Genomic DNA, 16,380 nt, shown 5'->3' with positions numbered 1-16,380 from the left:
CCTTCTGGGCCCTTCATCTTCAAACCTGTTGCTTCCCTGTATTTGGTTAAAGAACATTTTAGCTGGCAGGTTCAAGGCTGCCAATGTTAAACCTGGCCTGCAGTGCAAACTGACAGCAGTTTCCAACCCCCTTTTAGTGACATTATATATGTTAGTTAGTAAAACTTTCATTTTGTTAGTGACAAGAATTACACAAGTTAAGAAATGCAACAGAGAGCAAAGCAGCATTTCCTCTTTCTGACACTTCTTGCTGATCAGTCTTGGAGTTAAAAGAAAAACTAAGTGAGGTTAGAAAACAATATATTATATTTAATTAAAAGTTGGCATTATGTTTTCTTCCAAGTATGAACAAATCAGGATATTAAGTACATTAGAACACATGATCTATATTCCAGTTCCATCTGAGCATACACAATAAATCCTTACTGGGGAAAAAAAAAAAAAAGAAGCAGGCATCATAACAAGAACATTTGAGCTGGAAAAATAATCTTCAGTTTTTCTCAAGCCCTTCCTTCATATTCTCTGAAACACCAAATGAAAACAGACACTTTAAACATTACATGGCACACAAAATCTGTCAGAGAAGGGGAAAAACAAATGACAAATACAGGGTTTCATCCTCAGGATAGCCACACATATCTGCAAGGTTAGCACTGATGCTTCACACACACAAATGCAACGGTCAGCTGCTCATTTATCCCCTCCCAACAAAAATCATCTTTGAGAAGTATTAGGCATTCACTTGGTAGCAGTTTTAGCAGCAGCTCAGCACAGGGTAAATCACCTTGGAGCAGATGCCTTCCTGTCATGGGCAATGCAGAGGGCTCAGAACAGGCTCCACCTCAGCATCAGATAAAATCCTGCAAGTCCAGGGTGGGCAGAAGCAGCTCACAGCACTGAACTTCCAGATTAATTGAGAAGTTGGCCAACTTTTTTCAGTTTAATATTGTTTGTTGCAGGAAAAGTTATGATTCATCTTCTTTTTCCTTTCGAATTGAACCATTGTACTTTAATTGCCTTTAGTATTGTTTTGATAAGTTCTGCACTTGTTTTTAATACCTGGTCTCTAATCAGCACTTAAACAGCCTAACTTGCTATTTTTCCTTTAAAAAAAAAATTGGAGGCTTTTTCTTCTGTATTTGAAATTCCATACTTAGCCTCCTGAGATCATTTAATTCCAAGTGGGCTCTTGAAGAGCCTTCTCAATATTTCAAGGACTCTCAGAGGGGAGAATTTTAGGATTCTAGGTAGGTATGACAGTGTGAGAAAGTTTTTACTAATGTAAATGAAAGGAAGAGATTTCAAACAATCACTGCACTAAACCCCATCATTCCAAAAATAGCTTGTCTCAGACTGTGAAGAGTTTTTAGGCTCTAAAATTAGTAAGACTTTTTTTTCAGGCCATAATTATTTGACAAAGAAGCGATTACAAATTCCATTATTTTTAGCCTTAAGTCTTTAACTAAACCAAACTCAGATTAAATATTGAGCTGTTAAATACTTTATTCTCCAACTATTTTAGTTCTGGTAAAAATGAACAGTTAAGCTAATCTCCATTTAAATATCCTCAATCTTTTCTAATTTTAACCAGATGTAACATACATCTACATACTCAAAAATTATGATTCTCCATTAAACTGGCCCTATTTCCCCCCCCAAATATTTCCTAGCAACAACTTGGTTTGCAAAATTTTAAGTGACCTTTGCTGATCTGCAGTTTCCAGTCATTTTTGCTCCAGTAGGGGTTTTGGTTGGCTTTCACTTCATCAGATGTGCTTTAAGAGCATTTTCAAAATTTTCTTTTAGGGCAAAATGTACAAGAGATAAACTGTTCTGTAAAACTGCTGGTTTTTTTCTTTTTTTTTTTTTTTCTTTTTCTTTTTTGTTTTAATTAGAGGAAAGAAATGAAGATATATAAAAATGGAAATGAGCAGGAACCAGTTTTAAACATATGTCTTTATGAATAAGGCTTAATCACACACTTCGTTTTCCAAACACAAAAAGTCTTTGGGAAATGTATTAATTAAAATTAAGTGCCATGGACAAGCGCTTCAGAAGGATGGCAGTCCTTTTCAAATTAGCATAACACTAGCGACAGGCATGGAAATTGGTTTAATAACCCTAAATAGTTACACCCCACTCCTAACACAAATGGCCACGGACAGCTCCAGCCCCTGAGGCTGCGACTGTACCAGTTTTACGTGGTTGCTCTGACATTGGGTGGGTATTTCCAACCCCAACAGAAAGCACTGAATGCACCTCAATTATTATTATTATTATTATTATTATTATTATTATTATTATTATTATTATTATTAGATAATGACTAGTGAAGCATACAAGGCACCAAAGCTTTGAACAACATAAAGCAGAAAACCAAAGTAAACCAAGACAAGCGACACCGAAAACTCAGCCAGTGAGAGACTCACTTTGTAACTTGCACGGACACAGTCAGTTTTGGCAAGAGATCATTAGTTCAGTCGTGATATTAAGTGGCCCAAACCCCAGATGCAGATCTAGGGTCAAGCTGTGGATAGAACAGAAAACCAAGCCAAAGGGATAAGCAGAGTCTTTAAGCAATTTCCTTCCCTGCCGTGTTGTCCATGGGTGTGCTCAGAGCTAAGCTCGCTGCTGCAATAACCCCAGTCAAACACCACTGCCAGGGCACAGCATTCCCCAGCAAATGTCAGAGTACACAACCTAAACCCCTGCCTGCTTAACTCACAGTCAGACATAAGCAATGGTTTTTTTGTGGGCTCATAATTCAGGAGAAACTGGAAAAAAAAAAAAAATGCAAATCCCTGCTGATAAGGAGCTGAACATCCACAAGCTTTTTCCAAGTATTCTGATCATTCCCCTAAGTTCCAGGCTGCTCCTGTCGCATGCATTTCTGCTTTACCTAACTCCAGCAGGGGTTTTGCAGGGACTGCCAGCTGGTTTTAGAGACATGTAGGACAGAGAAAGTGGTTATTCATGTCTTTTATTTATTATAAATACATATAAATATGTTAAGTCACCTTTCGCTTTGTTCATCATGATGAGCAACGACTTTGGAAAATCATCTGGAAAACTTAACCAAGCTGAGAAACAGGCAAACAGCAAGCATTAGCATACAATCACAGGCTCCTCTCAGTCCAAGAACGGGTTAATTTTTTAAGAGAAAAAAAAATAAATCTTACTTTGAAGCATCAATTGTTTTAGTGAGAGTACTGGACTGGACTTCCCCCCTCCCGTGGGCTCTGACCAAATGATTTCCATTTGGGTTTGGGGGTGCAGTCCAACCCCAGCTGGCTACACAGAACCCCCTCTGCCCATGATTCTGAAATATTGCATAGTTTGCAGCTGGATTTTGCTTCCCCTCCCTCCTTTTAATCGATTTTTAACACAGCTCGATCACGCCAAAGCAAATTCACTGAGGTTTCCACTTCCAGATCTCTCTCCCTCTCTGTTCTTCTATAGTTCTGTTTCTAAACTGCCCAAAAACTTTGTAGCTCAGAGCAAGCGAAAAGCAACATTACGCTCACAATCCACTGACAGGCTGGGAAGGAAATAACTCTACAGATGAAGTTGCATGTGAGGGGGGAACTAAATCAAGTAGAAAGTGGGCGTTTTGGGGGGGGGATCCACGTGAACTGCCAAATATTTCCGAATGGGGAAGGGGGCGGGGGATTTAAGAAAAGAACAAAAAAGAAAACTTAACTGATGGAGGGAAGCCAGGGCTGATGGCAGTGGAAAGAAAAGTGCACAGAAAAATACCAAAAAAAAAAAAAAAAAAAAAAAAAAAAAAAAAAAAAAAAAAAAAAAAAAAAAAAAAAAAAAAAAAAGGAAAAGCCCGAAGAAAGCAGAAGTCAAGGCTTGTCGTTACAGTGTTTGCAGAGGGCGGAGGCGGCTCCTGTGAAGGCAGTGCATTTCTCGGGGCAGCCGGGCACGGCCGCGCCGCCGAAGGGGTACACGGGCGACTGTCCGAAGGGGTTGAGGGTGGCGGGCAGCGGGGCGCTCAGCGCCTGGCCCTGGTTCAGGTAGGCCACCAGCCGCCGCATCTCCTCCAGGGCCTGCGCCTGCATGAGGATGTAGTTCTTGGCCAGGAGCAGCGTGGCGATTTTGGAGAGTTTCCGCACCGAGGGGCTGTGCGCGTAGGGGATGACGGAGCGCAGCCCGTCCAGCGCGTCGTTCAGGTCGTGCATCCGCCGCCGCTCCCGCGCGTTGATGCTGAGCCGCAGCGAGCGCTGCTCCTTGGGCTTCTTGCCCAGCGCTCCCCCCTTCAGCTTCCCCTCTCGCTCGAAGCCCGGGCCGCCCTTCACGCCCGCCTCGAAGCCGTCCTCCTCGTCGCCGCTCTGCTCGCCGCTGCTCTCCGCCGACTTGCCCATCGCCCCGCCGTGGAATTCCGCCCCGCCGCCCCCCGCGAACGCGCCCCGCGGGCCCTCGGCGCCCCCGCGCACGGCTCCGTAGGCGAAAGCCGAGGGCCCGTAGCCCGGGGCCAGCGCCAGGTACGCCTCGCTGCCCAGCGACTTGAGCTCAGCCATCGCCGGCAGTCCCGCTCGGCCGCCGCTGCCTGGGCGCTGAGGAGGAGGAGGAGGAGGAGGAGGAGGAGGAGGAGGAGGAGGCGGCCCCGCCGCTCCGCTCCGCTCCGCTCGGCGCTGCGCCCGGGCTGGGGGCGGGCAGTGAGCGCACCGCGGCCCCGCCGCACTTATATCGCCGACAGGGGCCGCGGGGACACCGCCGCCAATCGCAGGGCAGCGCGCATCCCTTCCCTTCCCTTCCCTTCCCTTCCCTTCCCTTCCCTTCCCTTCCTTCCCTTCCCTTCCCTTCCCTTCCCTTCCCTTCCCTTCCCTTCCCTTCCCTTCCCTTCCCTTCCCTTCCCTTCCCTTCCCTTCCCTTCCCTTCCCTTCCCTTCCCTTCCCTTCCCTTCCCTTCCCTTCCCTTCCCTTCCCTTCCCTTCCCTTCCCTTCCCTTCCCTTCCCTTCCCTTCCCTTCCCTTCCCTTCCCTTCCCTTCCCTTCCCTTCCCTTCCCTTCCCTTCCCTTCCCTTCCCTTCCCTTCCCTTCCCTTCCCTTCCCTTCCCTTCCCTTCCCTTCCCCACGAGCAGGGTCAGACCTGGAGCATCACAGTTTAAGGCACTGTCCCTGGATGCTGGAAGCACAGGGAAGCACCAGGGCACACACACAGTGCTTGAGATCCAGTCGTGGTGGTTTAGGTGGGGTTGATAGAGGAGGCACCTGTTGTGCAGGGAGATTTCCATAGCAAAGGCCACATCTATTCCTGTTTCCTTCAGGGGCTCACAGTGTTCCATGTGTCAGGAAAAGGTTAATTCTATGATGACCCAGCTCTTCTCTGAAGGGACCCTGCATCCTCCCCAGCTGTGGGTACCAGCAATAGTGTGTGACACTGGGACAAGAAACAAACCACACCATGGCCTGCAGGGTGGGAGGAATCATCACTGTGACTGTGGTGTCTGATCCATGGAGAAACCTCAAGCACAATCTGAGGAAACCACTGGCAAAGGTGGAGCTGCATGGAGAAGGACAATCAGGATGTTTAGTCCCATATTGCCACATCAAGATGACAACAAAGGCCTAAACTTCAATTGCCACAGGAAGATGTCCCAATTTCTTTCATTTCTAGAGTTTGGAGACTGCTTCATATTACTGAGGTTTGTTTTACAGAAAGCATAAAGGCATTCCAGGCTTTCTCCATGCATGACATGTGCCTGGTCCAGGCCCCTCCACTGTCTGCTTGGAAAGGTTGGGATGAATCCTGAATCCTGTGCAGTGACACATAGATGTGAGCAGGTGGATATTGCCTGCAGGCAGATGCAACCAGTTGCTGCAGATGCACCTGGCAGATTATCTGATGTAGTAAATAGCCTGGGTGTTATGGTGACAGGAGGCTTTTTCCAGAATGTGGTTTGTTTTTCTCAGGCCCTCTCCAAAATGTAGTTGTCTTTTTCTCTTCCCATCACCTCCCTGAGTGCTGTGTGCTAACATGAAATGATGAGCTTGTCTCCCTTCCTTCTCCACATCAGAGCCAGGAGAGCTGAGATGAGCAGTGACAAATTCACCCTCAGAGCTGCTGCCTGAACGAGGCTGCTCCCCTGCTCTGTGACTGCACATCTGGGAGGTTGTGTTTCTGCTTTTTGGAGGAGTGAAGCACATAAAACTGGCTCTGTCCGAGCGCGGCATCAGAGTGTGCAGCAGGTTTGTCCATCACACTTTTCACTGATGCTCTCTTTGCTCACCTCCAGTGTTTGAATGTTACAATATGGTCACATCTCCCTTTTGCTCCCCTTATCGGGCTTATCCAACCATGAAGACCAATTACTGATTTTAGTAACTTAATTGTTTTATGAGAATTGAACCACTTAGCTACTCCTGGGACAGATCACTCTATATATTCATGGTGACACTCTTTATATTCACTGTGACTTTCAAATGCAAGTGAGCACAGTGTGACTTCTTCTCATCTCTGGAGCCAGTCCCACACTCCAAGTCATAACAGACAAATGGAAGGAGGTACCAGAATATCATCACTGGCATAAGTAATTCCCATTAGAAAAATGTAGAGGAAATGTTAAAAGCAGGATTGTCCCCTGTCAGAAATGATTTACTTTTTTGGTAATGTGTTAAGATCTTGCAGTGAGAAGTACCAGTGTTGCTATAAACTTTCAGGAATTCTGGTTGTAAAGACATGCTGCAAGTATTACCAGCTTTCTAAGAATGTCATGTGCATCTAAGTAGGCTGAAAATTAGAAGCAAACACTTCTCACACAGGCTCTCTCATGGTTTATTAAACAGATTATTTCTTCAAGGGCTATTTCAACACTGAAGGGTAGCTTGGGAGGTGCATCAGCTACAGGAGAATAGAGCAGGAGGATTTGATGCTTTATATGTAACTCCAAAACACACAGCTGAGAGAAATCATTTGGAGCCTGTAGGAATCTGAAATCCATTCAGGTTTAATGTGCTACCAAAAACTGCACATGGAAGAATTTGCTTTGAGCTTCTCCCTCAAATTGCAGCTGTTAAAAAATAAATAGCAGAAAGGAGTGACTCATGTGGAAGACCATGGCAGAAAATAAAATCTCTTCCAAGTGCTTTAGGGGAAAATGGACATATACAGCAGGAAATAAATTTATCATATGTTGTTGAGTATTTGCAGCTTTAAAGTGGGATATATTTCTTCCAGTGTTTTACATACTCAAAACTTCTTGCAAATGTTTAATAATTAATATCATTATTAGCATAATTAATAATTAATAATTATAATTGCTGTTATTATAACAGGTACTGTAAGTTCCTCAGGGCAGGACCCATACCTTCACTAAGACTCGTTCAAGTCACAAACATTTCATAAATAATAGGCAGCATCAATTATTTGGTTACTGCATTCCCTATATGTGGCTCCAAAAATTCAATTCTGTCATCTTGACAGGGCAGAACTGCCTCCAAAGGGAAACCCTCCCTGCTGAGCCATGTGCAGGAGCAGCACAGCCTGCCAGGGCCACTGCCCATCCTTCATGCTGGAGCTACTCCAGCACTACAGATCCAGCTTTAGCTGCATCCTGGAGACTGCACTCATCCTTCCAGAGAAAAAAAAAGTACATTTGGAGGTTGTAGCACCTATTACTACAGCAAGAGCTTGACTGCAATTTATTTCACTTTTAATGCAAAGAGAGGGAGAAAATAATAAAAATATTTTTTTTCACTTTCAGCTGTTGTTCTAAAATCTGAACCAAATTGTGGATCTCCCAATGTCAGTGCCCACCACCTGAAAGTCCAAAGGGTTGGAATGAGGTAGAATGAAGGTGCAAAGCAAAAACCTTTACTCAGGGCTACACATTATCCATCACATGTACATAAAAGCCTTGGGAGTTTGACTTATTATCAAAGTGCTTAAGAATATTAGTTGCAAAGAATTCCACTTTCATTTTAAAAACTTTTTTTTTAGCTGGATAACAGCATTTTTGACCGAGGCACAAACTCACAGATGGATTTTTTTTCCATATGAAAAGAGGAGGGGGCAAAGGTAAGAAACATGGCTCCATCCTTATCAGCCCAAATAGGATACTAAAAGTAGAATGAAACAAAATCTCTTGAACAGATCAGAAGAGAGGAGGTTTGAGAGAGACCAATATGCTCTGGTCATGTGGTTTTTGTTGGGATGGGTCTGTCCCCGTCGGGTTTATCGGGATGGGTCTGTCCCTTCCGGGTTTGCTGGGTGGGGTCTGTCCCTGTCGTGTTTGTTGGGTGGAGTGTGTCCTTCTTGGGTTTATCGGGTCGGGGTCTGTCCCTCCCGGGTCTGTCCCTCTCGAGAGCGGTGCGCATTTGTCGGACCGGGGTCTGTCCCTCCCGGGTTTGTTGGACCGGGGTCTGTGCCTCCCGGGTCTGTTCCTCCCCGGTCTGTCCTTCTCGGGTCTGTCCCTCCCGGGTCTGTTCCTCTCGAGAGCGGTGCGCATTTGTCGGACCGGGGTCTGTCCCTCCCGAGTTTGTGGGGCCGGGATCTGTCCCTCTCGGGTTTGTCGGGTGGGAGTCTGTCCTTCTTGGGTTTATCAGGTCTGGGTCTGTCCCTGCCGGGTTTGTGGAGCCGGAGTCTGTCCCTCTCGGGTTTATCGGGTGGGGATCTGTCCCTCCCGGGTCTGTCCCCCCCGGGAGCGGTGAGAGTTTGTCGGAGCGGGGTCTGTCCCTCCCGGGTCTGTCCCCCCCGGGAGCGGTGCGAGTTTGTCGGAGCGGGGTCTGTCGCGTCCCCGGGGCCGGGCTGGCGGTGCCGTGCTGACATCTAGCGCCCAGCGCAGGAGAGCGGGCACCCACCGCCCCGGCACCCACCGCCCCCGACACCCACCGCCCCCGACACCCACCGCCCCGGCACCCACCGCCCCCGACACCCACCGCCCCGGCACCCACCGCCCCGGCACCCACCGCCCCGGCACCCACCGCCCCCGGCACCCACCGCCCCGACACCCACCGCCCCGACACCCACCGCCCCCGACACCCACCGCCCCAGCACCCACCGCCCCCGGCACCCACCGCCCCGACACCCACCGCCCCGACACCCACCGCCCCCGACACCCACCGCCCCCGACACCCACCGCCCCGACACCCACCGCCCCGGCACCCACCGCCCCGACACCCACCGCCCCGGCACCCACCGCCCCCGGCACCCACCTCCCCGGCACCCACCGCCCCCGGCACCCACCGCCCCGGCACCGAGCCAGAGCTGGGCACAGCGCTACAAATCCCGCAGAGACCCCCAAGGCTGAGCGGCACAGTAAGAGCCTGAGCGCGGTCGGGTCTCGGCTGCCATCCCACACCTGTGCTGTGGATATCGAGAAATACAGCTCTGCTCACTGCTGCGAGCACGTCGGGGTTTGGATATCCAGGCAAAGACAAGGAGAGTGGAAAGAGAAGATCAAAATGTGTGACTGGATCATTTTTTGTGCTGGGCACAAAAGGTGGTGGGATGAATGGAGTTACTCTGCTGGAAGTTCCCTGGAGCTGCTGGAAGTGATGGGTGAATATCTCATCCCCTGTGTGTAACAGCAGGAAAACAGCAACAACAGCCGTGTAGAAAAAGTACAAGCAATGGCACAAGCAGTGCCTGTTTAAAAATGGTTGGTGGGAAGAGATAAAAACTCAAGGTGGGGAAAGCAGGCAGAGCTCACTCCGGCAGGTGTGCGCCAAAATCACAGATCTGGACCAGCCAGAGGCCATGGAAGCATGACAGGAGTGCGGCAGGAACTGGAGCTGCTGAAGTGTTTGTGTTTCTGCTGACTCCTTGTTTATCACTTGTCTGTCACACAGCTGAGGCTTTCCTCCCAAAAATTCCTGAGGCATGCAGAACGTACCATTTTTATCTAGGGGAAGACTCCTGTTCTCAGCCTTGAAGCTCACTCAGGTCCTAGCAAGGAATTTGATTCTGCTTATAAAACCTTGCCTGGAATTAGGTGGGTGTGTAGAGCTTGTGCTTGTGATCCTCCTACAGTAATTGTGTATTCATGGTAATATAAAAGGCAGTGAAAGCTTCCATTGCTGCCTGATCCTGCAAAGATCACCACAATTCCTACAGCTTTTAAGGGCAGCATGAAGAATTGCAGTACAACAAAATGGTCACTCTTGGATTGTAGTTCAGACAAAGTGATGACAAAGTCAGGCTTTCACCAGCAGTGGTCCATTCGAGGACCTAGGAGGGCATTTTAGGAAGGACATTTCCAAAAGGGAAATCTTCATTCAACTTTAAAGGTTGTTTTGAAGCAGATTATTCAAAGTTAGAGTTTGTTTAACAAGTACAAGCCTCTGGGATAGGTTTTGCTCTGATTATGTCACTCAAGTCATACTTCTTCCCCTTCACTAGGTGGCAGCAAGAAGATAGCTATAGGGATTTGTAGGATTAGTATTATTTTTTAAAAATACAGTAAACAGACAGTTTTCAGTTGGTTTCTTGTTTGAATGGAGTTCTTCAGCGGTCCCCTTAGACAGAAAGCTCTCAACAACCAAGCAACATCAAGCTGGTCAAGAGCAGCATCGGAGGAGTCTGAAACATCTCTTTTCCAGGCAGGACAGGGTTCTGGTGAGTGTTTCAGCACGGAAGGAGCGATTATCCGGTCTGCAGTTCCCTCTGCTGGCAAAGTCTCTTCTTGCATCAGCCGGGCCGGAGGCAGCGGCGGTGCCGCAGGGGAGGGGGCGCAGGGACAGGCACACCCAGCCAGCCTCGGTGAGCTCCCGGCAGGGCCACAGGAGCCCCTGGCCCTGAGGACAAGGGGACATCATTCCCTCTTCGCCATCTGGCTCTGCTTCAATCCTGCAGATAGGGTTTCAGGATGTTTAAACTGGATGTACAGTTCTTGCTGCTCCCAATTCTCAGTCTCCTTCTCCTGTTCCTCCTGACAGTCTCCTGAGACTGCCAGCCCTTCAGCACTAGGACAAAGTTCTAAATGGCAGCTAGAAGTGCATGGACAATCCTTAGCTCTGGCTACACCCTCTAAAAACTGAACAGCTTCTGCTGAGGAAAAGGATGTAGAGATACTGAGCCCTGCACAGAGAGGAGTAAGCAGGTATTTTCAGAGAAAGCTTGAATTCTCTTATACAGATCTTCATCCCAGAATATGCAGCTACTTAAGAAAAGGCAGTGACAGGGAGCCCAGCTACCCCCTTGGAGTCCATGCACCTCCCTTCAATGAAATAAAACCGAGTGCCAGGGGGAAGCACAGGGACTGCATGATACCAGTGGGAAGCTGCTTGGTTTGCCAAGAAGAAAGTGTTGATGGAAGCAGCAGGATGCAGAAGGAAGGGGTGGGATGGCTGCTTAGAGCTGAATAACTCTGTAAAGTCATGATGTGGCTTGGTCAAGGTTGTGCATGGTCACACTGGCAGTCACTGGCAAGTTTTGATGTCTGTGCTCAGGCCCAAGTAACAAACCCATGTTGTTTGTCCTTAAATTTAGAGGCACTAAGGAAGGGGAAGGTGAAGGGGATTCTCCTGCTCACTGAGCTTCTGGCTTCCCCCACTGAGTGTGCTTGTTTGGCTCTTGCACTTCTGCAGAACTGACCTGTGAGAAGAGGAGGTGATGCTTGAGGTGCTTGAGGGAGCTGGGTGTGACAGATGGCCCTGAAGAAAAACTAAAAGTGAGAGATGTTCCAGTGGGTTGGGGCTGGCAGGGGATGAAGGATGTGCAGGATTCACAGAAATGGGGATAGGCTTTCAATCTGAGGGTTTTTAAAGCAGGGTTTTGGGTATAGGATGATGTCCAGGCTTCTGTCCTAAAGAAAATGGTTTTTTTCTTCTCTTTCTTGCTTTTCCAGAGGTTTGTGCTTCTCTGGGAGCTTTCAGTTCTCTCCTGCTATGTGAATATCCCAACCTAACAAGTGAGGGAAAATTTGGCTGCTCTAATAAGACAAGGGAGCAGTCAAAAATGGATTAAGAAGGGACTGAATGTGTCTTGTGAGAGCTTGGCTATTGATTTCTAACCCTCCCATTCTGATGTTATTGCAGAAATTATTTTCTTCTGCACTGTGAAGACATTAAATATTAATAAATATAAAATTTATAAAAAAGGGAGAGAAAAAGACCAGATCCCAAGGCATCCTACTGCACAATTAAAAACCAAATGAAGGATTTCTTGAACAAAAAACTTTATTTCCTGAACTTTTCTTGAGCTCAGGGTAGAAACATAAGGCGAGATGAGATAATTTGTGATGTTTCTATTTAGTGTTTTGTAGCAGGGGTGTGTGATTTTGAGCCACACCTCATTGCAGTTGGTTGAGGATGCAGAGAGAATAAAAAAAGGGATGGAGATTTACTTAGATCTCATTCACCAGTGACCCATTTACTCACTGATGATGAAGTGAGGGGGAACACGCAGGTCTGCATCCTGCACTCATGCTCAGTTCCATTAGGCTCCTATTTATTATTTAGCAGAGGAGATGGAAGACAAGGCACACCAAGGTGATTTTTACATCCTAGATGTTTCATTGGCACAAAGAGTGCACAAGCTTCTACTTCCCACGAACTCTGTGGTTTCCAGGTGGAGCCCACATTCCCTGGGTGTGTGCAGGAGGAGGGGAATGGACAGGTCAGGGCTCCCAGTGCTCACAGGGTATGCAAGGAAATCTGCTCTCCCAGGAGAGCTCCACTCATCGTTCTGCCCCATCTTCCTCCTCTGGAAGCACTGAGACAAAAAAGGGCACAATGAGAATCTCATGTCCAATTTGCAACATCTGGGGGTTTTTTTGTTTGTTTTGTTTTTTGTTTTTTTCTGTTGTTGTTATATAGCAAGATATGGGATAACACCAATTAAATTTGGAGGCGTGGAATATGGAAGACTGTTTCTTTTCAAGGGAGTTGTAACCATGAGAAGGGAAATTGTTAGGGTCTTACCCAAATCATTCACGTGCTCTTCCAGCACTCTAAAGGGTTGCTTATGTTGGTACACTGTCAAACAAATTCAGAGCAAAATTAGGGAAGGCAGGCAGAAGGGGAAGGAAGAGGAAATACCTCCATGATCTCAGGAGCACAACCAAAGGTAGGATTTGACCCACTGCTTTTCTCCAATCCTCTCTTTAACACTCAGTGGAGTTGCTGGCTCATTTCCATCCTAATTCAATAGTTTTCAAGCTGCACAAGATGTTTGATCAGTTTTTATATCCCCAAGAGATGGACTCATAGCTGGATATACCTTGTCTGCTCCTGTCTCTATTAATCCTTTTTAATGATCTCTCCTGAATTTTGTGGCAGTGGCTGGTTGTGCCTTTGCTGCTGTCAGTTCTCCATGGCCTTGATGCTCAGCTGTTTCAAGTCAGCTCATTGACTTTGGGTCTTGTCCCCACATTACTCATTCCATTATGGTCCTGCAGCCTGTTCCTGTTTCCTCAGCAAACTGAGCTCAGATGGAACTTTCAGACCTCTGGAGAGAGACCCAGCACTTGGATGGCAGAAACACTGAGCTGTTTCTCTGGACTTAAGGAAATTTTGTGGTTAAGTTTGTGTCAAATACATGGAGAAGTGGAATCCTGGTCCTGGGCTTCAGATTCTGCTGTAGGGCTGAGCAGATGGGCTCCAGTCTTTAGTTTTTTACTGATTCACTGTGTGCCTGGGGTGGCCCAGGTCTGTGAACCAGTGGGAATCAAGAAGCTAAAAGCTTGTGAAACCCTGGTTATAAAGTGCTGGAGCTTCTGTAGCTTAAACAGGGCTCCTATCAGCAGAGCTGGAGTATCTCACCATGCACAGTCTGTCCTGAAAATGAAACACCCTCCACTGAGCAGTGCTCCAAGAATGCTTACAGAGGTTGTGAGGGATCATTGATGGCTTCCAGCCCTGGAAGGCACAGGAAATCTTTGCTTTCTGCCATTCCTCATGCTCTCAGCTGCTTTCTGTGTTTCAGTCCCTTGTCTTTAACAGAGCAGTGTTTGCACTCCCAGGCTCTGAGAGGACCATCCCCAAAAGATTGCAGAGCTCTGATCTGGTGGGCAGTGCTCCATCCATCCCCTGCTGGCTCTCCAGTGCAGTACCACAAAAAAGAGAGGCAGTGTCCTTCCTGGGTGTCTAAAAAGAACGTCTGCAGATTACCCAGCATGTCACAGCCAGGTTTAGAAGCACCATAAGGCATCATTTGGCAGACACCAGGCAATATTTAGTGACTATGGGAGCTATATATAATGGAATTACAGAGGGTGTGAGAAAGCAGCACCTCCTCCCATCTGCCCCCTTAAGGGATGCAAATGCTCTGCTATGATACTGTTCCCTGAGAGCTGGAACTTTAGCAAATAAGGGACTTTATTAAGTTGTTAATAAGATTTCATTTTCTCACTAATGCTGCGGTGCTACATTATTAATTTAAAACTGTATTTAGCCTGACATGCTAAAGTGCTAGGCCTCATTATTAATGCATAAACCCATGCCTCTGTTGTTTAATTAAACACCATGATTATGAAGTTCTGATGTGGTTTAATGATAGCAGGCTGGAGTGGCAGTACATTCCTGTGCTCAGATCTCCCCCATTCCCCCTCCTGCTACTTTCCCCTTTCATTTCCCTTCAAAAGCACAAATGCAGTTGTTGTTCTGCTGAATAAACACCACATGACAAATGATGTTGATCTTTCCAAGGTGACAGAGAACTGCATTTTTATTTTCCTAGGCTTAGCTTATTATTGACCAGAGATTTCTCTGCTCTTTCTGTTAATGGCTCTGAAGGTAACTGTTTGTATTTCCCCAGAAGACAATATAATCCTTGCTCCCAGTAAAATCAACAGCAGTTTCCAACTGACACCAACAGGGCAGAGTTTCACCCAAAGACAAGAAGAGACCTAGGAAAGAAGCCCAGGTTTTATATGCCTGTTTAGAAGTGGTAATTCCTCAACACTTGTTATCCTGGACATGGAGCTTGGTCCAGGGAAGAGGATGTTGTAGTGAATCACATAAGAATTGATGGATCTAGACCAGGGTAACAAACACTGTGGAGATTTTTTCCCCACCAGTGTCCTTCTGAATTGGACTCAAGTGTTTTGGAGTCCTTTTTTCATGCAGCCCATAACTTCTTGCATCCTCATTGATTTCCTTTGCAGGACCAAGATTTTCTGGGCATTTCTGACAGACTTTATTCAATGCATTCCTCTCCTTTCTCCCCTCAACATTTGGCTTCATCATCTTATTCCTCCCTGTTTCTCGTGATGATTCTTTCTGAACAGCAGCTTACCCAATCTGGCTTGCAGAGCCTCTTACTTTATTGACTAGGAGTAAAATTAAACATATTCTTATGTACTCTCCTGCTTAATAAGGATTTGCACAGCTCAGCCCTCTGTGCCTTTGTTTCTCTCCACACCCCTTGCCTGTTTGTCTGTTCAAACAGGAGGTTCTTGGCTGAGAGCCTCCTATCTCCCAAACTTTGGGATCTCCCCTCTCTTTTGAAGGCACAGGGGGTTTGCTGCATCCTTTGCTGGAACCAAAATTTTACCCCAAGCATTTTTTCAGCCAAGTAGGAGAGGGGATAAAGAAAAAGTTGCATGAGAGCACTGGGGGTGCAGGAGCACTCATCATTCTGGCTATTTCTAGCAGGGTAGGTAAAGTCCCTCTTTATTGCCATCCAGGTGAATTCACAGCTGACAACCAGTGCTTTTCCCAGCAGAGACCAAATTTTCTTTTCAAGCAGCCATTTGAAACATATCTCAGATTCTCTTCCTTGTACCTCTCAAAGAAGAAAATTGTTCATTATAATCAACCGTCCTTCACTTTCCTGCCCTGAAAGGGAGTGCACAGATCTGTTCTCTCCATGTGCAAATACAACAGAAGTGTTACCAAGCTTAACTTCCTTTAGTAGATTATTTTTTTAAAGTATGTGTTCAGCAAAGTAACCTTTCTCTAACAAAGAGATGACCTTTTTGCATTTATGTAGTGCTTGTTGCTAGGATTTAGATCTTTGCTGAAAGCTGTTATTTCTTTTAAGTACAGGAGAAAGTGCATTTTCACCTCCATTTGGGTAAACTGTCATTTTCTACTGTTCACTGCTTTTCTCACCATGGAATAATAACTTGAGGTTCAGTGGGCTTTTTGAGAGAATGCATTCCAGAAGTGTGGTGGGACCTCCACGTTTGCTGGTGGGGGAGAAAAGGAAGAGGAGGGAGAAGGGTTCTGAAATGTTTCTGGCTCCTCAGTGGTACAGTTGCTCAGCTTCTGCCATCAAATGATATTCAGTTTAGGAGGGTCATGCAGGTATTTTATAACCACACACAAAAAAGCAGCCTGTGGGTAGCAGGGAAGCTGTACCTGTATGCACAATATATTTTTTTTGGTGGTATCACCAGCATCCATAGGAAGCCACTTTAGGCAGATTTAAGAGGTTTCTGTCCAACTGTGATGCTGATGAATAACATAAATAATCTAATATTGCTGTGTGTGTG

The 16,380-nt window shown here is 46.6% G+C and overlaps 1 protein-coding gene across 1 annotated transcript; it reads right to left on the bottom strand.

Moving 5' to 3' along the window:
- Nucleotides 1-3,733: 3,733 nt before the first annotated feature.
- On the bottom strand, nucleotides 3,734-4,556 carry BHLHE23 (basic helix-loop-helix family member e23). Its single transcript, XM_079321713.1, has one exon. It carries the CDS (start codon nucleotides 4,521-4,523, stop codon nucleotides 3,849-3,851), a length of 675 nt encoding a protein of 224 aa, XP_079177839.1. The 5' UTR covers nucleotides 4,524-4,556; the 3' UTR covers nucleotides 3,734-3,848.
- Between the last annotated feature and the right edge of the window lie 11,824 nt (nucleotides 4,557-16,380).

Source organism: Erithacus rubecula (assembly GCF_903797595.1).
Source record: "Erithacus rubecula genome assembly, chromosome: 18".
Classification (NCBI taxonomy): domain Eukaryota; kingdom Metazoa; phylum Chordata; class Aves; order Passeriformes; family Muscicapidae; genus Erithacus; species Erithacus rubecula.
This window is presented reverse-complemented; position numbering and strand designations above follow the sequence as displayed.